Source organism: Heptranchias perlo, chromosome 35, assembly GCF_035084215.1.
Source record: "Heptranchias perlo isolate sHepPer1 chromosome 35, sHepPer1.hap1, whole genome shotgun sequence".
NCBI lineage: Eukaryota > Metazoa > Chordata > Chondrichthyes > Hexanchiformes > Hexanchidae > Heptranchias > Heptranchias perlo.
The window spans coordinates 29,112,951-29,137,120 of record NC_090359.1 but is presented as its reverse complement, the minus strand read 5'-3'; the positions used below and the strand labels follow the sequence as shown (position 1 = coordinate 29,137,120).

The 24,170-nt window shown below is 57.8% G+C and overlaps 1 protein-coding gene and 1 long non-coding RNA gene across 2 annotated transcripts in view; one reads left to right on the top strand and one right to left on the bottom strand.

The window, feature by feature from the left end:
• Positions 1-734: 734 nt before the first annotated feature.
• Positions 735-24,170, bottom strand: part of LOC137302556 (calmodulin-binding transcription activator 2-like) — a 137,210-nt gene continuing 113,774 nt past the window's right edge. The window contains exons 16-21 of the mRNA XM_067972298.1: positions 23,706-23,893; positions 19,626-19,872; positions 14,027-14,098; positions 8,953-9,146; positions 8,053-8,127; positions 735-2,117 (exon numbers count right to left, since the gene is read on the bottom strand). Of these exons, the coding sequence (XP_067828399.1) occupies positions 2,054-2,117; positions 8,053-8,127; positions 8,953-9,146; positions 14,027-14,098; positions 19,626-19,872; positions 23,706-23,893 (840 nt within the window). The 3' untranslated portion in view covers positions 735-2,053. The remainder of the gene's footprint in view (positions 2,118-8,052; positions 8,128-8,952; positions 9,147-14,026; positions 14,099-19,625; positions 19,873-23,705; positions 23,894-24,170) is intronic.
• On the top strand, positions 8,661-14,228 carry LOC137302557 (uncharacterized). Its single transcript, XR_010958470.1, has 3 exons — positions 8,661-9,164; positions 10,036-10,192; positions 13,008-14,228. It is a non-coding gene; the product is annotated as an uncharacterized lncRNA (long non-coding RNA).

Genomic DNA, 24,170 nt, shown 5'->3' with positions numbered 1-24,170 from the left:
GAGAAGGGAGCAGAGGGAGAGGGAGAGGGGGCGGGGGAGGGAGAGGGGGTGGGGGAGGGAGAGAGGGAGCGGGAGAGTGAGGGGGGAGAGGGGGCGGGGGAGAGGGTGGAGGGAGAGCGAGAGGGGGAGAGGGTGGAGCGAGGGGGAGAGGGAGGGGGGAGGGAGGAGAGGCGGATGGGGAGAGAAGGGTGGAGAGAGGGAGGAAGGGGGGTAGAGGGAGGGGGAGGGGGAGCGGGGGTAGAGGGAGGGGGGGCGGGGGTAGAGGGAGGGGGGGCGGGGGTAGAGGGAGGGGGGGGCGGGGGTAGAGGGAGGGGGGGCGGGGGTAGAGGGAGGGGGGGGCGGGGGGGTAGAGGGAGGGGGGGGGGGCGGGGGGTAGAGGGAGGGGGGGGCGGGGGTAGAGGGAGGGGGGGGCGGGGGTAGAGGGAGGGGTAGAGGGAGGGGGAGCGGGGGTAGAGGGAGGGGGGGGCGGGGGTAGAGGGAGGGGGAGCGGGGGTAGAGGGAGGGGGGCGGGGGTAGAGGGAGGGGTAGAGGGAGGGGGAGCGGGGGTGGAGGGAGGGGGAGTGGGGGGTAGAGGGAGGGGTAGAGGGAGGGGGAGCGGGGGTGGAGGGAGGGGGAGTGGGGGTAGAGGGAGGGGTAGAGGGAGGGGGGAGCGGGGGTGGAGGGAGGGGGAGCGGGGGTAGAGGGAGGGGGAGCGGGGGTGGAGGGAGGGGGAGTGGGGGTGGAGGGAGGGGGGGGCGGGGGTAGAGGGAGGGGGGGGCGGGGGTAGAGGGAGGGGTAGAGGGAGGGGGAGCGGGGGTGGAGGGAGGGGGAGCGGGGGTAGAGGGAGGGGTAGAGGGAGGGGGAGCGGGGGTAAAGGGAGGGGGAGCGGGGGTGGAGGGAGAGAGGGGGTGGAGGGAGAGAGGGGGTGGGGGAGAGGGGAGAGAGGGAGAGGGAGATGGGGAATCCTTTCTTTCCTTCGATGTTATCTCTGTCCATCAGGAAAAGTCACAAACACAATATTCCACTGATTGGCTCAACATCATTAAATGAAATCAATCTGTCTGTCCTTCCACATACGGAGTAAGCTCCACCTGCCTCGCCTTCACCAGCAGTTCAGACAGGGCAAGGCTCAAATCGAGGTGCTGATTTTTCTTCCTTGCTCCAGCCCGAGCTGCGTTTGCTGATCACTTCCATTTAGACAGCAGAGAGCGCCTGTAACCTGCAGTGGGTGAAGGAAGGCTGCCCAGTGTTTAGTGAGTTCATCACAATCGACAGCAGGCAACAATCAAATCAAAGCCCTAAATCCTACCCTGGGCCCCTCACCAAAGGTGGTGACTGAATCCCTGTGACGTGAGGTGATCGCTAGGCTTTGTCACACAGGCTGTCACTGGAGGGGTGGGGGGTTCCCACCCACATCCCTTTCGATAAACCCCTCAGAAACCCGGGGCAAAGTGATGTCTGAAACCCCCAGAAAACTACAGCCCGTGGAGGAGTGTGACAGAGTTCACTGGACAGCAATCTCCCCCCCTGCCCCAAAACAAACCAATCTACTTCCAGCAGAAAACCGTTTGATCCTCCAAACTACCCTGAGCTCTGGGGGGGTGCGTTCAGCAGCCCTGTTTGCTTCTAAGGGGAAATGGCGAGATTTAAACACACACACTTTCTGCACAAAACATTCCCCGCCCCCCCCCCCCCAATCCCCTGTAAGTAATTTCCAATCCCTCCCCCCGCATTCTCACACCGTCTTTACGTGACTGGATGCTGGAACCTGCCAGTCATCAGTGCCTTCGGAATTCGGAACCTTTTCCACAACTGCGATGCCAAAGTGCAAAGTTGAGAGTGAAAAGTTTGTACTTTCCCTCTCCTTTAAGACACGGCCAATCTCAACAGGCTCCTCTCGTTACTCCTAAGACTTAAAGCGCAAGGAAATAAGAACTCTTTGTTATCTGAAGGTTTTCAACCGATGGGAACAGTAAAATGCAAGGCAGAGACATCCACTGACATCCGTTCCTCCCGCCCAGTCTCCTGCCCTTTTACAAAGCTCTTTCACAAGTCCGTAACTCGTAGTCAGATCTTAGGTTGTCAGCCCTCGTTTCTGCACTCCCTCCAGCTCCTGGGACTGTCTCAGTTCCTTCATCCTGAAAGACAGAGAGAACTTTTTAAACAAATTAATGGCTCCTGGCAATGGCATTCGAGTGAGAATCCCCTCCCGTGGGACTGTTCCCCGGTGAGATCCCCTCCCGTGGGACTGTTCCCCGGTGAGATCCCCTCCCGTGGGACTGTTCCCCGGTGAGAATCCCCTCCCGTGGGACTGTTCCCCGGTGAGATCCCCTCCCGTGGGACTGTTCCCCGGTGAGAATCAGCTCCCGTGGGACTGTTCCCCGGTGAGATCCCCTCCCGTGGGACTGTTCCCCGGTGAGATCCCCTCCCGTGGGACTGTTCCCCGGTGAGATCCCCTCCCGTGGGACTGTTCCCCGGTGAGATCCCCTCCCGTGGGACTGTTCCCCGGTGAGATCCCCTCCCGTGGGACCGTTCCCCGGTGAGATCCCCTCCCGTGGGACAGTTCCCCGGTGAGATCCCCTCCCATGGGACTGTTCCCTAGTGAGAATCAGCTCCCGTGGGACTGTTCCCTCGTGAGAATCAGCTCCCGTGGGACTGTTCCCTCGTGAGAATCAGCTCCCGTGGGACTGTTCCCCGGTGAGATCCCCTCCCGTGGGACTGTTCCCCGGTGAGATCCCCTCCCGTGGGACTGTTCCCCGGTGAGAATCAGCTCCCGTGGGACTGTTCCCCGGTGAGATCCCCTCCCGTGGGACCGTTCCCCGGTGAGATTCGCTCCCGTGGGACTGTTCCCCGGTGAGATCCCCTCCCGTGGGACTGTTCCCCAGTGAGAATCAACTCCCGTGGGACTGTTCCCCGGTGAGAATCAACTCCCGTGGGACCGTTCCCCAGTGAGAATCCCCTCCCGTGGAACTGTTCCCCGGTGAGATCCACTCCCGTGGGACCGTTCCCCGGTGAGATTCGCTCCCATGGAACCGTTCCCCGGTGAGATTCAGCTCCCGTGGGACTGTTCCCCGGTGAGATCCCCTCCCATGGAACTGTTCCCCGGTGAGAATCAGCTCCCGTGGGACTGTTCCCCGGTGAGATCCCCTCCCATGGGACTGTTCCCTGGTGAGAATCCACCCTGTGGGACTGTTCCCCGGTGAGAATCAGCTCCCATGGGACTGTTCCCTGGTGAGAATCAGCTCCCGTGGGACCGTTCCCCGGTGAGATTCGCTCCCATGGAACCGTTCCCCGGTGAGATTCAGCTCCCGTGGGACCGTTCCCCGGTGAGAATCAGCTCCCGTGGGACCGTTCCCCGGTGAGAATCCCCTCCCATGGGACTGTTCCCTGGTGAGAATCAGCTCCCGTGGGACCGTTCCCCGGTGAGATTCGCTCCCATGGAACCGTTCCCCGGTGAGAATCAGCTCCCGTGGGACTGTTCCCCGGTGAGATCCCCTCCCATGGGCCTGTTCCCCGGTGAGAATCAGCTCCCGTGGGACTGTTCCCCGGTGAGAATCCACCCCGTGGGACTGTTCCCCGGTGAGAATCCCCTCCCGTGGGACTGTTCCCCGGTGAGAATCAGCTCCCGTGGGACTGTTCCCCGGTGAGAATCAGCTCCCGTGGGACTGTTCCCCGGTGAGATCCCCTCCCGTGGAACCGTTCCCCGGTGAGATCCCCTCCCGTGGGACCGTTCCCCGGTGAGATCCCCTCCCGTGGGACCGTTCCCCGGTGAGAATCAGCTCCCGTGGGACTGTTCCCCGGTGAGATCCCCTCCCGTGGGACTGTTCCCCGGTGAGATCCCCTCCTGTGGGACTGTTCCCCGGTGAGATCCCCTCCCGTGGGACTGTTCCCCGGTGAGATCCCCTCCCGTGGGACTGTTCCCCGGTGAGATCCCCTCCCGTGGGACTGTTCCCCGGTGAGAATCAGCTCCCGTGGGACTGTTCCCCGGTGAGATCCCCTCCCGTGGGACTGTTCCCCGGTGAGATCCCCTCCCGTGGGACTGTTCCCCGGTGAGATCCCCTCCCGTGGGACCGTTCCCCGGTGAGATCCCCTCCCGTGGGACTGTTCCCCGGTGAGATCCCCTCCCGTGGGACTGTTCCCCGGTGAGATCCCCTCCCGTGGGACTGTTCCCCGGTGAGATCCCCTCCCGTGGGACTGTTCCCCGGTGAGATCCCCTCCCGTGGGACTGTTCCCCGGTGAGATCCCCTCCCGTGGGACTGTTCCCCGGTGAGAATCAGCTCCCATGGGACCGTTCCCCGGTGAGATCCCCTCCCGTGGGACTGTTCCCCGGTGAGATCCCCTCCCGTGGGACTGTTCCCCGGTGAGATCCCCTCCCGTGGGACCGTTCCCCAGTGAGAATCCCCTCCCATGGGACTGTTCCCTAGTGAGAATCAGCTCCCGTGGGACCGTTCCCCGGTGAGATTCGCTCCCGTGGGACTGTTCCCCGGTGAGATTCGCTCCCGTGGGACTGTTCCCCGGTGAGATCCCCTCCCGTGGGACTGTTCCCCGGTGAGAATCAGCTCCCGTGGGACCGTTCCCCGGTGAGAATCCCCTCCCATGGGACTGTTCCCTAGTGAGAATCAGCTCCCGTGGGACCGTTCCCCGGTGAGATTCGCTCCCGTGGGACTGTTCCCCGGTGAGATCCCCTCCCGTGGGACTGTTCCCCGGTGAGATCCCCTCCCGTGGGACCGTTCCCCGGTGAGATCCGCCCCCGTGGGACTGTTCCCCGGTGAGATCCCCTCCCGTGGGACTGTTCCCCGGTGAGATCCCCTCCCGTGGGACTGTTCCCCAGTGAGAATCAACTCCCGTGGGACTGTTCCCCGGTGAGAATCAGCTCCCGTGGGACTGTTCCCCGGTGAGATCCCCTCCCGTGGAACTGTTCCCCTGTGAGAATCAGCTCCCGTGGGACCGTTCCCCGGTGAGAATCCCCTCCCGTGGGACCGTTCCCCGGTGAGATCCACTCCCGTGGGACCGTTCCCCGGTGAGATTCAGCTCCCGTGGGACTGTTCCCCGGTGAGATCCCCTCCCATGGGACTGTTCCCCGGTGAGAATCAGCTCCCGTGGGACTGTTCCCCGGTGAGATCTCCTCCCATGGGACCGTTCCCTGGTGAGAATCCACCCTGTGGGACTGTTCCCCGGTGAGAATCAGCTCCCGTGGGACTGTTCCCCGGTGAGATCCCCTCCCGTGGGACTGTTCCCCAGTGAGAATCAACTCCCGTGGGACTGTTCCCCGGTGAGAATCAACTCCCGTGGGACCGTTCCCCAGTGAGAATCCCCTCCCGTGGAACTGTTCCCCGGTGAGATCCACTCCCGTGGGACCGTTCCCCGGTGAGATTCGCTCCCATGGAACCGTTCCCCGGTGAGATTCAGCTCCCGTGGGACTGTTCCCCGGTGAGATCCCCTCCCATGGAACTGTTCCCCGGTGAGAATCAGCTCCCGTGGGACTGTTCCCCGGTGAGATCCCCTCCCATGGGACTGTTCCCTGGTGAGAATCCACCCTGTGGGACTGTTCCCCGGTGAGAATCAGCTCCCATGGGACTGTTCCCTGGTGAGAATCAGCTCCCGTGGGACCGTTCCCCGGTGAGATTCGCTCCCATGGAACCGTTCCCCGGTGAGATTCAGCTCCCGTGGGACCGTTCCCCGGTGAGAATCAGCTCCCGTGGGACCGTTCCCCGGTGAGAATCCCCTCCCATGGGACTGTTCCCTGGTGAGAATCAGCTCCCGTGGGACCGTTCCCCGGTGAGATTCGCTCCCATGGAACCGTTCCCCGGTGAGAATCAGCTCCCGTGGGACTGTTCCCCGGTGAGATCCCCTCCCATGGGCCTGTTCCCCGGTGAGAATCAGCTCCCGTGGGACTGTTCCCCGGTGAGAATCCACCCCGTGGGACTGTTCCCCGGTGAGAATCCCCTCCCGTGGGACTGTTCCCCGGTGAGAATCAGCTCCCGTGGGACTGTTCCCCGGTGAGAATCAGCTCCCGTGGGACTGTTCCCCGGTGAGATCCCCTCCCGTGGAACCGTTCCCCGGTGAGATCCCCTCCCGTGGGACCGTTCCCCGGTGAGATCCCCTCCCGTGGGACCGTTCCCCGGTGAGAATCAGCTCCCGTGGGACTGTTCCCCGGTGAGATCCCCTCCCGTGGGACTGTTCCCCGGTGAGATCCCCTCCTGTGGGACTGTTCCCCGGTGAGATCCCCTCCCGTGGGACTGTTCCCCGGTGAGATCCCCTCCCGTGGGACTGTTCCCCGGTGAGATCCCCTCCCGTGGGACTGTTCCCCGGTGAGAATCAGCTCCCGTGGGACTGTTCCCCGGTGAGATCCCCTCCCGTGGGACTGTTCCCCGGTGAGATCCCCTCCCGTGGGACTGTTCCCCGGTGAGATCCCCTCCCGTGGGACCGTTCCCCGGTGAGATCCCCTCCCGTGGGACTGTTCCCCGGTGAGATCCCCTCCCGTGGGACTGTTCCCCGGTGAGATCCCCTCCCGTGGGACTGTTCCCCGGTGAGATCCCCTCCCATGGGACTGTTCCCCGGTGAGATCCCCTCCCGTGGGACTGTTCCCCGGTGAGATCCCCTCCCGTGGGACTGTTCCCCGGTGAGAATCAGCTCCCATGGGACCGTTCCCCGGTGAGATCCCCTCCCGTGGGACTGTTCCCCGGTGAGATCCCCTCCCGTGGGACTGTTCCCCGGTGAGATCCCCTCCCGTGGGACCGTTCCCCAGTGAGAATCCCCTCCCATGGGACTGTTCCCTAGTGAGAATCAGCTCCCGTGGGACCGTTCCCCGGTGAGATTCGCTCCCGTGGGACTGTTCCCCGGTGAGATCCCCTCCCGTGGGACTGTTCCCCGGTGAGAATCAGCTCCCGTGGGACCGTTCCCCGGTGAGAATCCCCTCCCATGGGACTGTTCCCTAGTGAGAATCAGCTCCCGTGGGACCGTTCCCCGGTGAGATTCGCTCCCGTGGGACTGTTCCCCGGTGAGATCCCCTCCCGTGGGACTGTTCCCCGGTGAGATCCCCTCCCGTGGGACCGTTCCCCGGTGAGATCCCCTCCCGTGGGACCGTTCCCCGGTGAGATCCGCCCCCGTGGGACTGTTCCCCGGTGAGATCCCCTCCCGTGGGACTGTTCCCCGGTGAGATCCCCTCCCGTGGGACTGTTCCCCAGTGAGAATCAACTCCCGTGGGACTGTTCCCCGGTGAGAATCAGCTCCCGTGGGACTGTTCCCCGGTGAGATCCCCTCCCGTGGAACTGTTCCCCTGTGAGAATCAGCTCCCGTGGGACCGTTCCCCGGTGAGAATCCCCTCCCGTGGGACCGTTCCCCGGTGAGATCCACTCCCGTGGGACCGTTCCCCGGTGAGATTCAGCTCCCGTGGGACTGTTCCCCGGTGAGATCCCCTCCCATGGGACTGTTCCCCGGTGAGAATCAGCTCCCGTGGGACTGTTCCCCGGTGAGATCCCCTCCCATGGGACCGTTCCCTGGTGAGAATCCACCCTGTGGGACTGTTCCCCGGTGAGAATCAGCTCCCGTGGGACTGTTCCCCGGTGAGATCCCCTCCCGTGGGACTGTTCCCCGGTGAGATCCCCTCCCGTGGGACTGTTCCCCGGTGAGATCCCCTCCCGTGGGACCGTTCCCCGGTGAGATCCCCTCCCGTGGGACTGTTCCCCGGTGAGAATCAGCTCCCGTGGGACTGTTCCCCGGTGAGATCCCCTCCCGTGGGACTGTTCCCCGGTGAGATCCCCTCCCGTGGGACCGTTCCCCGGTGAGATCCCCTCCCGTGGGACTGTTCCCCGGTGAGATCCCCTCCCGTGGGACTGTTCCCCGGTGAGAATCAGCTCCCGTGGGACTGTTCCCCGGTGAGATCCCCTCCCGTGGGACTGTTCCCCGGTGAGATCCCCTCCCGTGGGACTGTTCCCCGGTGAGATCCCCTCCCGTGGGACTGTTCCCCGGTGAGATCCCCTCCCGTGGGACTGTTCCCCGGTGAGATCCCCTCCCCCAGGTGGAGAACGCACCGAGATGTGGCACTGGTGAGAGGGCTCCCTGACTCCATACCTGTGCCGACAGCGCCTCAGAAACCGCATAATCTTGCGAGCAGCCTGGTCCTGCCTCTTGGTTAGGAATGTGGCTCTGCAAAAAGAAACAGAAAGCTCCCACTCAGTATTTTCTCACTGCACAATATTTCAACTTACTTCCCTTCCCTTCCTGTACTCCGGTCGCCCCTTAACACACCCTGGGTGAGAGGGTGAGAGGGTGGGAGTCAGGCTCTCAGACCCTCGCTGACTCTTCCTTTGAGAAATACAGCGCAGGAGGCCATTTGACCCATCGTGTCTGTGCTGGCTCTTTGAAAGCTATCCAATTAGCCCCATTCCCCTGCTCTTTCCCCCTATCCCCTGCAAATTTCCCCCTTCAAGTATTTATCCAATTCCCTTTTGAAAGTTATTATTGAATCTGCTTCCACCGTCCTTTCAGGCAGCGCATTCCAGATCAGAACAACTCACTGCGTAAAAAAAATTCTCCTCATCTCCCCTCTGGTTCTTTTGTCAATTCCCTTAAATCTGTGTCCTCTGGTTACCGACCCTCCTGCTCACTGGAAACAGTTTCTCCTTATTTACTCTATCAAAACCCTTCGTAATTTTGAACACCTCGATTAAATCTCCCCTTAACCTTCTCTGCTCTAAGGAGAACAATCCCAGCTTCTCCAGTCTCCCCACATCACTGAAGTCCCTCATCCCTGGGACCATTCTGGTAAATCTCCTCTGCACCCTCTCCAAGGCCTTGACATCCTTCCTAAAGTGCGGTGCCCAGAATTGGACACAATTCTCCAGGTGGGGCCTAACCGATGATTTATAAAGGTTTATCAGTACGGAGCAGGTTGTGCAGTTCAGACTGTGACTGGGAGATATAAGGCCACACCTCCCCCCGCCCACTGCCCATTATATTCCCAGCATGTACTTCATCTTCTGCTGCATTGGTCCACTCCCCCGATGGCCCTGCTTCAGTTTCTCGTACTCCTTGTAGCTGCGGTAATACTGCTGGATTAGGACAGCTGCCCGCCTGCTCTGCTGGAACTTCTTCTGCTCATAGTAACTGCGGAACTTGCTCTGGATCAGGATGGCGGCCTGAGTCATTTTCTTGTAAAGTGCATACTGTGAAAACAGAAAGTGGTGAGAATAAAAGGGGAGGGTTAGGGGATGGTCTTCAAAGCAGCAGCATTCAGCTCGTGTTATTGAAGATTTATTCAGCTCAAGCTGCAGAAAACTTCCACAGAAGTAGTAGCACAAAGCCGCCCTGTCTTATAGAAAAGCAGGAATACTTAAAATAGAACACGAGACCATTAGAAGGCAGAGTAGTACTAGATTAGGGCACGGATAGAGGGTGACTCTGGGAATAGCTGTCGGTCGAGCTGCCTGATAATCATCCCTAGCTGTCTCCTGCTCTATTTATCCTGTAATGAACCCTGCTTAATAACCACTTTCCGTCCCACAGCATGGAAATGGTCCTACATCACTGTCACCGTCACTGTTACACACTGCCCCATAACACACAGTGTCTCGTATAACCCATATACAATACACCCCTCTGCTCAGCACAATCCCTGCAGCCAACAGCTAGCACCTGAGCTGCTGCAGGAGAAGTGAGACATCTCTGGGAGTATGGGGTTTAACTCAGACTGTGGCAGGTCCAAGGAGATGGCAGTCTCTCTGGGAGCATGGGGTTTAACTCAGACTGTGGCAGGTCCAGGGAGATGGCAGTCTCTCCGGGAGTACGGGGTTTAACTCAGGCTGTGGCAGGTCCAGGGAGATGGCAGTCTCTCCGGGAGTACGGGGTTCAGCTCCTGCAATGTGACTTTGAAACAAACACTAATCTTGACATGATAAAACCTCAAATATCAGGGACTGTTGATAACTGGAATATCGACCCCAATCTAACACAACTTTAAATTGAAATTAAATTCCTTTTTTCCACCTATTCTTGCTCAGTCCTTTTTAAAATGTAATTATATATATTTTCTAACACATACTCGATTCCACCCAGTGATTTTCTCTCTGCCTCTGTCTGCACCGGGCACTTTGGAAGTGGGAGTGTGGATTTTACAGCAGGGTTATTGTCTGACTGTAAATAACCAGGTTGAGGCTGGATGTGGAACTCCAGGGGCTGCTACACTACACGTGACAGTGAACACGTGAGAATGGTAAGAGAAACAAATCTTTTAGAAAGTATACTTTCAGAATCTTAACGCTGTTTAACGGAATATTTTAAATACTTTTCAGAATTGACGATGAAATTGGGTGGACATTTTTACAAATAGGCGAACGAGAATCCCCAGTTACTCAGTGAGACTTTACAGGAGGAGGGAACAGAACACTGGGAATAGAATTCAGCCAAACAGTTAAAATTAGCAAACAGAAGTTGTTAACTTTGAACTTGTTTTACCTTCAGTGCTATCCATGTTAGCTAGTGAAACGAAGAGAGCAGTGTTAGTGAGATCATTGCAGACCTACTCCAGCACAGAATGCACAGTGCAGCTCCACCAGGGCCCCGGCGCAGCTCCAAGGCCCCGCCGCAGCTCCACCAGGGCCCCGCCGCAGCTCCACCAGGGCCCCGCCGCAGCTCCACCAGGGCCCCGCCGCAGCTCCACCAGGGCCCCGCCGCAGCTCCACCAGGGCCCCGCCGCAGCTCCACCAGGGCCCCGCCGCAGCTCCACCAGGGCCCCGCCGCAGCTCCACCAGGGCCCCGCCGCAGCTCCACCAGGGCCCCGCCGCAGCTCCACCAGGGCCCCGCCGCAGCTCCACCAGGGCCCCGCCGCAGCTCCACCAGGGCCCCGCCGCAGCTCCACCAGGGCCCCGCCGCAGCTCCACCAGGGCCCCGCCGCAGCTCCACCAGGGCCCCGCCGCAGCTCCACCAGGGCCCCGCCGCAGCTCCACCAGGGCCCCGCCGCAGCTCCACCAGGGCCCCGCCGCAGCTCCACCAGGGCCCCGCCGCAGCTCCACCAGGGCCCCGCCGCAGCTCCACCAGGGCCCCGCCGCAGCTCCACCAGGGCCCCGCCGCAGCTCCACCAGGGCCCCGGCGCAGCTCCACCAGGGCCCCGGCGCAGCTCCACCAGGGCCCCGGCGCAGCTCCAAGGCCCCGGCGCAGCTCCACCAGGGCACAATGCACTTTCCCCACAGCCTCCGCCTCTCCCTTAACAAGCCCTAGCAAGACATTTATTCCCTGCCCCTTTTTATGTCTAGTATTTTGCATATCAACTTTATATGTGGAGTGTGTACCTCAGGCAGGACGTGGAGCGCAGGGTGTGTACCTCAGGCGGAACATGGAGCACAGGGCGTGTACCTCAGGCAGGACGTGGAGCGCAGGGCGTGTACCTCAGGCGGAACATGGAGCACAGGGCGTGTACCTCAGGCAGGACGTGGAGCGCAGGGTGTGTACCTCAGGCGGAACATGGAGCACAGGGCGTGTACCTCAGGCAGGACGTGGAGCGCAGGGCGTGTACCTCAGGCGGAACATGGAGCACAGGGCGTGTACCTCAGGCAGGACGTGGAGCGCAGGGTGTGTACCTCAGGCGGAACATGGAGCACAGGGCGTGTACCTCAGGCAGGACGTGGAGCGCAGGGCGTGTACCTCAGGCGGAACATGGAGCACAGGGCGTGTACCTCAGGCAGGACGTGGAGCGCAGGGCGTGTACCTCAGGCAGAGCGTGGAGCGTGTGCCTCAGGCGCAGCGTGGAACGCGGGGCGTGTACCGCAGGCGGAGATTGAAGCACAGGGCGTGTACCTCAGGCGGAGCGTGGAGCGCAGGGCGTGTACCGCAGGCGGAGCGTGGAGCGCAGGGCGTGTACCGCAGGCGGAGCGTGGAGCGCAGGGCGTGTACCGCAGGCGGAGCGTGGAGCGCAGGGCGTGTACCGCAGGCGGAGCGTGGAGCGCAGGGCGTGTACCGCAGGCGGAGCGTGGAGCGCAGGGCGTGTACCGCAGGCGGAGCGTGGAGCGCAGGGCGTGTACCGCAGGCGGAGCGTGGAGCGCAGGGCGTGTACCGCAGGCGGAGCGTGGAGCGCAGGGCGTGTACCGCAGGCGGAGCGTGGAGCGCAGGGCGTGTACCGCAGGCGGAGCGTGGAGCGCAGGGCGTGTACCGCAGGCGGAGCGTGGAGCGCAGGGCGTGTACCTCAGGCGGAGCGTGGAGCGCAGGGCGTGTACCTCAGGCGGAGCGTGGAGCGCAGGGCGTGTACCGCAGGCGGAGCGTGGAGCGCAGGGCGTGTACCGCAGGCGGAGCGTGGAGCGCAGGGCGTGTACCGCAGGCGGAAAAGTGCAAAGTGCAGTCGTTGAAGGAACAAGTTGTCCCAGATTTGCTACACCTCAAACATGTGTCCTTACTGAACAGGGATGGTTAAAAAACAATAGCCCAGTGTTAGCCGTGGCCCAGTGGGTAGCCCTGAGTCAGAAGGTCGTGGTTTTGAGCCTCATTCCAGAGGCTTGAGCACATAATCCAGGCCGACACTCCCAGGGCAGTTCTGAGGGAGCGCTGCACTGTCGGAGGGTCAGTACTGAGGGAGCGCTGCACTGTCGGAGGGTCAGTACTGAGGGAGCGCCGCAGTGTCGGAGGGTCAGTACTGAGGGAGCGCCGCACTGTCGGAGGGTCAGTACTGAGGGAGCGCCGCACTGTCGGAGGGTCAGTACTGAGGGAGCGCCGCACTGTCGGAGGGTCAGTACTGAGGGAGCGCCGCACTGTCGGAGGGTCAGTACTGAGGGAGCGCTGCACTGTCGGAGGGTCAGTACTGAGGGAGCGCTGCACTGTCGGAGGGTCAGTACTGAGGGAGTGCTGCAGTGTTGGAGGGTCAGTACTGAGGGAGCGCTGCACTGTCGGAGGGTCAGTACTGAGGGTGCGCCGCACTGTCGGAGGGTCAGTACTGAGGGAGCGCTGCACTGTCGGAGGGTCAGTACTGAGGGAGCGCTGCAGTGTTGGAGGTGCCGTCTTTCGGATGAGATGTTAATCCGAGGCCCTATCTGCCCTCTCAGGACGTAAAAGACGACCACGGCACTAGTCTAAGAAGAACAGAGGAGTTCTCCCCGGTGTCCTGGCCAACATTTATCCTACAACCCACTATCACTTTGTGGGATCTTGCTGTGCACAAATTGGCGTTTCCTACATTACAACAGTGACTACATTTCAAAAAGTACTTCATTGGTTGTGAAGCATTTTGGGACGTCCTGAGGATATGAGGAGTGCCCGTTTGATTGCTGCCTTGTGCTAAGCTGGCTGATCTCTCCCAGGGCAGGAGGAGTGTCACACTTCGTCTCAACACGTCTGGTCACCTCTCGCTGCACAGATTGGTAAAGTTCGATATACCAATAAGTCGTGGCCTGGAGTGGAGACATCAGAAAGAACTGGGAAACGTACCTTGTGGTCCAAACTCTTGTAGTAAAAGCAAGCACGCGAGCAACATACAGGCTGAGCATGGAACTGGAACAGGGAACGAACAGATGTTACACTGCAGGGCACAGCTGTAACAAATGGCCATGAAAGAATATGCAGCACATTCTACAGGCAGTGTATAAAGCATCTCGAGTGTTCATAAACAGTGACAACAATAAATTATATTCGCATTTTAGGAACAAGAGAAGGGAAATCCAAAGAGGAGCCCGTCTCTTTCCCGGGATGGGAATTAATGCCCAATCAGGCTGTTTATTGATTACACAAACTCAGGGTAGTTACTCCCACGGCTCAGTTTTGGGAACAGACAAAATGCCAAAATCTGCAGCCACTCGAGTTAGTGCCAGTGACTGAATTTCTATATCTAGTTATTGGGGGTACGGGTCTACGAGGGGTCTTTATCACAATCCACAGAGACACGAGAAATGTGGGAACATAGGGAGGGTGGAGGCGAGGAATTCTCTATCTTGTATCCTCTGTGTCTAACTACATAGTCTAATCAACAGTTACAGGTTAATGCCGAATCTCCCCTGCACGGGCCTTATCGTGACACATGGCAGCACATGCACTGGATCAAACACACAAGCCACAGCACACTCTGTACCTGCTTGTACTTCCTGTAGCAACGCTGGATTACAGCTGCAGCAATCTCCTGCTGCTCCTTCAGTCTCCGGCCCTGGTCAGCAAACACAGGCCACTGGTTAGAAAGGCTTTCATTGATTCAATTAAACCAAATGTGTTACTTTTCAAAATCATATTCCTAAAAATCTGAGCATCCATCCTTCTTTCTGATAACAAAAGCAAAATACTGCGCATGCTGGAAATCTGAAATAAAAACAGAAAATGCTGGAAACACTCAGCGGGTCAGGCAGCGTCTGTGGAGAGAGAAACAGAATTAACGTTTCAGGTCAATGACCTATCATCAGAACTGGAAGGTCCCAGATCCCAGACAACAGACCAGACATGCATCCCACCCAGTCTGGGCTGGATACGATCCCAGGTCCCAGGCAACAGACCAGACGTATATCCCACCCAGTCTGGGCTGGATACGATCCCAGGTCCCAGGCAACAGACCAGACGTATATCCCACCCAGTCTGGGCTGGATACAAACCCCGACAACAGACCAGACGTATATCCCACCCAGTCTGGGCTGGATACGATCCCAGGTCCCAGAGGTCTCAAACAGTGGTGCTCCTTTCTGTGTTGCAGCTCTGGCCTGGCCTGGCCTGTGCTGGGTGTGTGATGCGCACCTGGTGAGAGATCTTGTGGCAGACAGATTTGAGTCTGAAAATACTGCTGGGATCCCCCTGTATCTATAGCTACTGACAAGGTCAGGGTGCGCCATCGCCGGGGTCAGGGTGCGCCATCGCCGGGGTCAGGGTGCGCCATCGCCGGGGTCAGGGTGCGCCATCGCCGGGGTCAGGGTGCGCCATCGCCGGGGTCAGGGTGCGCCATCGCCGGGGTCAGGGTGCGCCATCGCCGGGGTCAGGGTGCGCCATCGCCGGGGTCAGGGTGCGCCATCGCCGGGGTCAGGGTGCGCCATCGCCGGGGTCAGGGTGCGCCATCGCCGGGGTCAGGGTGCGCCATCGCCGGGGTCAGGGTGCGCCATCGCCGGGGTCAGGGTGCGCCATCGCCGAGGTCAGGGTGCGCCATCGCCGAGGTCAGGGTGCGCCATCACTGGAGGCTCGCTGTTTCTAAAACCTGCCTGCTTCTCTTGGAAAGCAGTTTTATTAGTTTGCAGCTGATGTGCCGGTCGAAGAAGCTGAGGGATCTGTAAGAACAAAAGGGAGACAAGCTCGATCCCCACTGCCTGTCCGAAGCTGTGGAGCAGGAGCAGATCAAATCCCAGGTGAGACAGTCCACGATTACTTTAAACTCATGCTCGGGAGGTAGCACAGACAGTGAGGCATTCTCAAAATACTGCAACATGAGTGCAAAGTTCACGAGGGAACAAACGCTTCAAATTAAAATGCAGCAACAATTTTAAAACTTCGAGTCACTGAAACTCACTCATGTATCCCTTGGGACATAGAGGAGAGAGCGAGTGTGAACAAGGGAGTAGTGACTGAGGGAGGAGAGCGAGTGTGAACAAGGGAGTAGTGACTGAGGGAGGAGAGCGAGTGTGAACAAGGGAGTAGTGACTGAGGGAGGAGAGCGAGTGTGAACAAGGGAGTAGTGACTGAGGGAGGAGAGCGAGTGTGAACAAGGGAGTAGTGACTGAGGGAGGAGAGCGAGTGTGAACAAGGAAGTAGTGACTGAGGGAGGAGAGCGAGTGTGAACAAGGGAGTAGTGACTGAGGGAGGAGAGCGAGTGTGAACAAGGGAGTAGTGACCGAGGGAGGAGAGCGAGTGTGAACAAGGGAGTAGTGACCGAGGGAGGAGAGCGAGTGTGAACAAGGGAGTAGAGACCGAGGGAGGAGAGCGAGTGTGAACAAGGGAGTAGAGACTGAGGGAGGAGAGCGAGTGTGAACAAGGGAGTAGAGACTGAGGGAGGAGAGCGAGTGTGAACAAGGGAGTAGAGACTGAGGGAGGAGAGCGAGTGTGAACAAGGGAGTAGAGACTGAGGGAGGAGAGCGAGTGTGAACAAGGGAGTAGAGACTGTGGGAGGAGAGCGAGTGTGAACAAGGGAGTAGTGACTGAGGGAGGAGAGCGAGTGTGAACAAGGGAGTAGTGACTGAGGGAGGAGAGCGAGTGTGAACAAGGGAGTAGTGACTGAGGGAGGAGAGCGAGTGTGAACAAGGGAGTAGTGACTGAGGGAGGAGAGCGAGTGTGAACAAGGGAGTAGTGACTGAGGGAGGAGAGTGAGTGTGAACAAGGGAGTAGTGACTGAGGGAGGAGAGTGAGTGTGAACAGGAGTAGTGACCGAGAGAGGAGAGTGAGTGTGAGATGTCGGTGACTGAGGGAGGAGAGCGAGTGTGAGCTGGAGTAGTGACCGAGGGAGGAGAGTAAGTGTGAACAAGGGAGTAGTGACTGAGGGAGGAGAGCGAGTGTGAACAAGGGAGTAGTGACTGATGGAGGAGAGCAAGTGTGAACAAGGGAGTAGTGACTGAGGGAGGAGAGTGAGTGTGAACAAGGGAGTAGTGACTGAGGGAGGAGAGTGAGTGTGAACAGGAGTAGTGACCGAGGGAGGAGAGTGAGTGTGAGATGTCGGTGACTGAGGGAGGAGAGTGAGTGTGAACAGGAGTAGTGACCGAGAGAGGAGAGTGAGTGAGATGTCGGTGACTGAGGGAGGAGAGCGAGTGTGAGCTGGAGTAGTGACTGAGGGAGGAGAGTAAGTGTGAACAAGGGAGTAGAGACTGAGGGAGGAGAGTGAGTGTGAACAGGAGTAGTGACCAAGGGAGGAGAGTGAGTGTGAGATGTCGGTGACTGAGGGAGGAGAGCGAGTGTGAGCTGGAGTAGTGACCGAGGGAGGAGAGTAAGTGTGAACAAGGGAGTAGTGACTGAGGGAGGAGAGCGAGTGTGAACAAGGGAGTAGTGACTGAGGGAGGAGAGTGAGTGTGAACAAGGGAGTAGTGACTGAGGGAGGAGAGTGAGTGTGAACAGGAGTAGTGACCGAGAGAGGAGAGTGAGTGTGAGATGTCGGTGACTGAGGGAGGAGAGCGAGTGTGAGCTGGAGTAGTGACTGAGGGAGGAGAGTAAGTGTGAACAAGGGAGTAGAGACTGAGGGAGGAGAGTGAGTGTGAACAGGAGTAGTGACCGAGGGAGGAGAGTGAGTGTGAGATGTCGGTGACTGAGGGAGGAGAGCGAGTGTGAGCTGGAGTAGTGACCGAGGGAGGAGAGTAAGTGTGAACAAGGGAGTAGTGACTGAGGGAGGAGAGCGAGTGTGAACAGTAGTGACCGAGCGAGGAGAGCGAGTGTGAACAAGGGAGTAGTGACTAAGGGAGGAGAGCGAGTGTGAACAAGGGAGTAGAGACTGAGGGAGGAGAGCGAGTGTGAACAAGGGAGTAGTGACTAAGGGAGGAGAGCGAGTGTGAACAAGGGAGTAGAGACTGAGGGAGGAGAGCGAGTGTGAACAAGGGAGGAGAGCGAGTGTGAACAGTAGTGACCGAGGGAGGAGAGCGAGTGTGAACAAGGGAGTAATGACTGAGGGAGGAGAGCAAGTGTGAACAGGAGTAGTGACCGAGGGAGGAAAGCGAGTGTGAACAGGAATAGTTATTGAGGGAGGAGAGTGAGTGTGAAAAAGGGAGTAGAGACTGAGGGAGGAGAGCGAGTGTGAACAAGGGAGTAGTGACTGAGGGAGGAGAGCGAGTGTGAACAGTAGTGACCGAGGGAGGAGAGCGAGTGTGAACAAGGGAGTAGTGACTGAGGGAGGAGAGCGAGTGTGAACAAGGGAGTAATGACTGAGGGAGGAAAGCGAGTGTGAACAGGAATAGTTATTGAGGGAGGAGAGCGAGTGTGAAAAAGGGAGTAGTGACTGAGGGAGGAGAGCGAGTGTGAACAAGGGAGTAGTGACTGAGGGAGGAGAGCGAGTGTGAACAAGGGAGTAGAGACTAAGGGAGGAGAGCGAGTGTGAACAGGAGTAGTTATTGAGGGAGGAGAGTGAGTGTGAGATGTCGGTGACTGAGGGAGGAGAGCGAGTGTGAGATGTCGGTGACTGAGGGAGGAGAGCGAGTGTGAGCTGTCGGTGACTGAGGGAGGAGAGCGAGTGTGAGATGTCGGTGACTGAGGGAGGAGAGCGAGTGTGAGCTGTCGGTGACTGAGGGAGGAGAGCGAGTGTGAGCTGTCGGTGACTGAGGGAGGAGAGCGAGTGTGAGCTGTCGGTGACTGAGGGAGGAGAGCGAGTGTGAGCTGTCGGTGACTGAGGGAGGAGAGCGAGTGTGAGCTGTCGGTGACTGAGGGAGGAGAGCGAGTGTGAGCTGTCGGTGACTGAGGGAGGAGAGCGAGTGTGAGCTGTCGGTGACTGAGGGAGGAGAGCGAGTGTGAGCTGTCGGTGACTGAGGGAGGAGAGCGAGTGTGAGCTGTCGGTGACTGAGGGAGGGGAGCGAGTGTGAGCTGTCGTGACTGAGGGAGGGGAGCGAGCGTGAGCTGTCGGGAGGGGAGCGAGTGTGAGCTGTCGGTGACTGAGGGAGGAGAGTGAGTGTGAGCTGTCGGGAGGAGAGTGAGTGTGAGCTGTCGGTGACTGAGGGAGGAGAGTGAGTGTGAGCTGTCGGGAGGAGAGTGAGTGTGAGCTGTCGGGGGGAGAGTGAGTGTGAGCTGTCGGGAGGAGAGTGAGTGTGAGCTGTCGGGAGGAGAGTGAGTGTGAGCTGTCGGGAGGAGAGTGAGTGTGAGCTGTCGGTGACTGAGGGAGGAGAGTGAGTGTGAGCTGTCGGTGACTGAGGGAGGAGAGTGAGTGTGAGCTGTCGGTGACTGAGGGAGGAGAGTGAGTGTGAGCTGTCGGGAGGAGAGTGAGTGTGAGCTGTCGGGAGGAGAGTGAGTGTGAGCTGTCGGGAGGAGAGTGAGCGTGAGCTGTCGGGAGGAGAGTGAGTGTGAGCTGTCGGTGACTGAGGGAGGAGAGTGAGTGTGAGCTGTCGGTGACTGAGGGAGGAGAGTGAGTGTGAGCTGTCGGTGACTGAGGGAGGAGAGTGAGTGTGAGCTGTCGGTGACTGAGGGAGGAGAGTGAGTGTGAGCTGTCGGGGGGAGAGTGAGTGTGAGCTGTCGGGAGGAGAGTGAGCGTGAGCTGTCGGTGACTGAGGGAGGAGAGTGAGTGTGAGCTGTCGGTGACTGAGGGAGGAGAGTGAGTGTGAGCTGTCGGTGACTGAGGGAGGAGAGTGAGCTGTCGGGAGGAGAGTGAGTGTGAGCTGTCGGGAGGAGAGTGAGTGTGAGCTGTCGGGAGGAGAGTGAGTGTGAGCTGTCGGTGACTGAGGGAGGAGAGTGAGTGTGAGCTGTCGGGAGGAGAGTGAGTGTGAGCTGTCGGGAGGAGAGTGAGCGTGAGCTGTCGGTGACTGAGGGAGGAGAGTGAGTGTGAGCTGTCGGTGACTGAGGGAGGAGAGTGAGTGTGAGCTGTCGGTGACTGAGGGAGGAGAGTGAGCGCGAGCTGTCGGGAGGAGAGTGAGTGCGAGCTGTCGGGAGGAGAGTGAGTGTGAGCTGTCGGGAGGAGAGTGAGTGTGAGCTGTCGGGAGGAGAGTGAGTGTGAGCTGTCGGTGACTGAGGGAGGAGAGTGAGTGTGAGCTGTCGGTGACTGAGGGAGGAGAGTGAGCGCGAGCTGTCCAGGGCGACTGCCTTACCTTGTACTTGCGGAAGGCGGTCTGGATGATGCGAGCCGCCTCGTACAGTTCCCGCTGCTCGTGATCCGAGAGGGTCAGCAGCGCAAACTCACTCTCCATCTTCCCATTGGCCGACGCGTTCAGGAAATCCGACCAATCGGTGTTGGCAGGGGTGTCGACTTTCTCAAAGGTGATGTCACTGAGTGGAGAGTTCACGGGGCTGAGGCAAGGGTTTGAAGGTGGGGTAAGAGGCTGATCACAGGCAGATCTGAGTGATGGGAGCAGAACAGAGAAAGGTGCAATTGTGACAATGAGCAAAATTTCCATCATACTGCAGTCAGATCACAAACAATACAGCTGCCTTGTTAAATGATCTCAAATCACAATGATCCATTTTACTTCCTCCTCAGGTAGGTACAGAGTAAAGCTCCCTCTACACTGTCCCATCAAACACTCCCAGGGCAGGTACAGGGTTAGATACAGAGTAAAGCTCCCTCTACACTGTCCCATCAAACACTCCCAGGGCAGGTACAGCACGGGTTAGATACAGAGTAAAGCTCCCTCTACACTGTCCCATCAAACACTCCCAGGGCAGGTACAGGGTTAGATACAGAGTAAAGCTCCCTCTACACTGTCCCATCAAACACTCCCAGGGCAGGTACTGGGTTAGATACAGAGTAAAGCTCCCTCTACACTGTCCCATCAAACACTCCCAGGGCAGGTACAGGGTTAGATACAGAGTAAAGCTCCCTCTACACTGTCCCATCAAACACTCCCAGGGCAGGTACAGGGTTAGATACAGAGTAAAGCTCCCTCTACACTGTCCCATCAAACACTCCCAGGGCAGGTACAGGGTTAGATACAGAGTAAAGCTCCCTCTACACTGTCCCATCAAACACTCCCAGGGCAGGTACAGGGTTAGATACAGAGTAAAGCTCCCTCTACACTGTCCCATCAAACACTCCCAGGGCAGGTACAGGGTTAGATACAGAGTAAAGCTCCCTCTACACTGTCCCATCAAACACTCCCAGGGCAGGTACAGGGTTAGATACAGAGTAAAGCTCCCTCTACACTGTCCCATCAAACACTCCCAGGGCAGGTACAGGGTTAGATACAGAGTAAAGCTCCCTCTACACTGTCCCATCAAACACTCCCAGGGCAGGTACAGGGTTAGATCCAGAGTAAAGCTCCCTCTACACTGTCCCATCAAACACTCCCAGGGCAGGGACAGCACGGGTTAGATACAGAGTAAAGCTCCCTCTACACTGTCCCATCAAACACGCCCAGGGCAGGTACAGCACGGGTTAGATACAGAGTAAAGCTCCCTCTACACTGTCCCATCAAACACACCCAGGGCAGGTACAGCACGGGTTCGATACAGAGTAAAGCTCCTCCTGCACTGTCCCATCAAACATTCCTCTTCCTCACCTTGAGGGGTTAATAGCTTCTTTCACATCCTAAGGATGTCCTGAAGCACTTCACAGACATTAAAATGTCACTGTTGTAATGTAGGAAATGCTCACAGCAAGGTCCCACAAACAGCAATGAGATAAATGAGCAGTACTGGTTGAGGGATAAATGCTGGCCAGGACACCAGGAGAATTCCCCTATAAGACCCACTGTATCTCCCCAAAAGCTGTCCTGGCAAAGACTGGATAACAGCACAGCCCCAGGATGGAAACTGGGATCAGACTGGTCTGTTTGGCTCAGCCATTCATTGCCCAAAGTGAATGAGCCACAGGGGGAGCTCCTGCTGTGTACAAGAGCAGGGCCAAAGACTGACAATCTTCGGGGGCTTGCAACTGAAGGAGTCTGTGTGGCTCTGAAATAACTAACAGTGTCCGTGTTTCCTTCCCTTCACCTTCGGGCCGGTGCTGGAGACCTGCCTTCACCAAGGCTGCACACATCTCATCTCTCCTGACATTTTCTAATGATTTGAAAGAGCCAGCATGTACATCAGGCAGGGGATTTAATACCTGCCGACACACCAGCTCAATCAGGACATCTCGCGCTATAATCACATTCAGTCTGGATCAACCTGACCTCTAACCCAGCAGTTCACCACTCAGTACCTCAAAGGTCTCACCTCAATGCACAGTGCGTGTCAGAATGCTGTTCGGCCATGGGGAGCATCACAACCCAGCCACATCCTGTCCTCACCCCACGTTCACACGTGGGCATTTTCCAGCCCCGTCGCTGAGGAATGATCAGGACCTGGAAATGTGTGGAATTTCCCAACTCCTCAGTCCACAGACGCTGAAGTCAAGCGAAGTGCCCAAGAGCAGGCGAGCTGGGGCACTGCAGGAAGGAACCTCCACGGCCCAATGGCCTTTGCACATCCTTTAACTTCACCTTCTTAACTGCTGCCCAGGCTCAGATCACCTGGGACCACAATGGACTGAATGGCTCAGTAACACGGTGTGACCAACATACACCACATAGCAAGAGAGGGGAACACCTGTCCCCCAGTACTGGAGCCCAAACGCAAAACGTTAGTATGCAGGTGCAGCAAGGAAGGATATACTTGCCTTAGAGGCGGAGCAACAAAGGTTCACTAGATTGATTCCTGGGATGAGAGGGTTGTCCTATGAGGAGAGATTGAGTAGAATGGGCCGATACTCTCTGGAGTTTAGAAGAATGAGAGGTGATCTCATTGAAACATATAAGATTCTGAGGGGGCTCGACAGGGTAAATGCTGAGAGGCTTGTTTCCCCTGGCTGGAGAGTCTAGAACTAGGGGGCATAGTCTCAGGATACGGGGTCAGTCATTCAAGACTGAGATGAGGAGGAATTTCTTCACTCAGAGGGTTGTGAATCTTTGGAATTCTCTACCCCAGAGGGCTGTGGATGCTGAGTCATTGAATATATTCAAGACTGAGATCGATGGATTTTTGGACTCGGGGAATCAAGGGATACGGGGATCGGGCGGGAAAGTGGAGTTGAGGGAGATGATCAGCCATGATCTGACTGAATGATCGAGGGGCCATATGGCCTAATCCGGCTCCTATTTCTTATGTTCTTATGTGACTGAAGCCCAGTACTGTACCCCAGTATTATACAGTGACAGACCTGTACCCACCAGTACTGTACCCCAGTGTTATACAGTGACAGACCTGTACCCACCAGTACTGTACCCCAGTATTATACAGTGACAGACCTGTACCCACCAGTACTGTACCCCAGTATTATACAGTGACAGACCTGTACCCACCAGTACTGTACCCCAGTATTATACAGTGACAGACCTGTACCCCCCAGTACTGTACCCCAGTATTATACAGTGACAGACCTGTACCCACCAGTACTGTACCCCAGTGTTATACAGTGACAGACCTGTACCCACCAGTACTGTACCCCAGTGTTATACAGTGACAGACCTGTACCCACCAGTACTGTACCCCAGTGTTATACAGTGACTGACCTGTACCCACCAGTACTGTACCCCAGTGTTATACAGTGACAGACCTGTACCCACCAGTACTGTACCCCAGTGTTATACAGTGACAGACCTGTACCCACCAGTACTGTACCCCAGTGTTATACAGTGACTGACCTGTACCCACCAGTACTGTACCCCAGTGTTATACAGTGACAGACCTGTACCCACCAGTACTGTACCCCAGTGTTATACAGTGACAGACCTGTACCCACCAGTACTGTACCCCAGTGTTATACAGTGACAGACCTGTACCCACCAGTACTGTACCCCAGTGTTATACAGTGACAGACCTGTACCCACCAGTACTGTACCCCAGTGTTATACAGTGACAGACCTGTACCCACCAGTACTGTACCCCAGTGTTATACAGTGACAGACCTGTACCCACCAGTACTGTACCCCAGTGTTATACAGTGACTGACCTGCACCCACCAGTACTGTACCCCAGTGTTATACAGTGACTGACCTGCACCCACCAGTACTGTACCCCAGTGTTATACAGTGACTGACCTGCACCCACCAGTACTGTACCCCAGTGTTATACAGTGACAGACCCATACCCTGCCCCAATGATCCCCATCAGATTTTCACAGAACCCAGAGTAAGAACCAATGAGAATCTAATCAGGGAGAGTGACTGACTCCCCGGGGCCACGGAGTTTACCTGTGCTGAGAGAAATTGGGCAGCTGGTCAACATTCTCCAGGTAGCTTGCGAGCCACGTCATGGTATCGCTGATGACCGTGTTGTCCTGTCGCTCTTTCAGAGGTGTGTCGACCGTGTTAAATTCTTCCTGTTTGATACGTTCCGGAGTGGCGTCAATAATCTGCTCAGCCAAAGTGATCATATCAACCTGTGGGAAGAGGGAGAGGCCAAAGATCAACACTGGGGACTGATAACTGGATCGACCTGCCGGGCTCAGGGAGCAAAATCAGATTGCTGCTTCCATCATAAGCAGCAGCAGGTCGCACTCGATGGGTTAACATAATGTTTTATGGTGTTTCACAAACAGGGAGTGGGAGAGGAAGAGGGATGGGGGAGGGGAGGAAGAAGGGGAGGGGAGGAAGAAGGGGAGGGGAGGAAGAAGGGGAGGGGAGGGGTGGAGAGCGAGAGGGAAGGGAGAGGGGAGA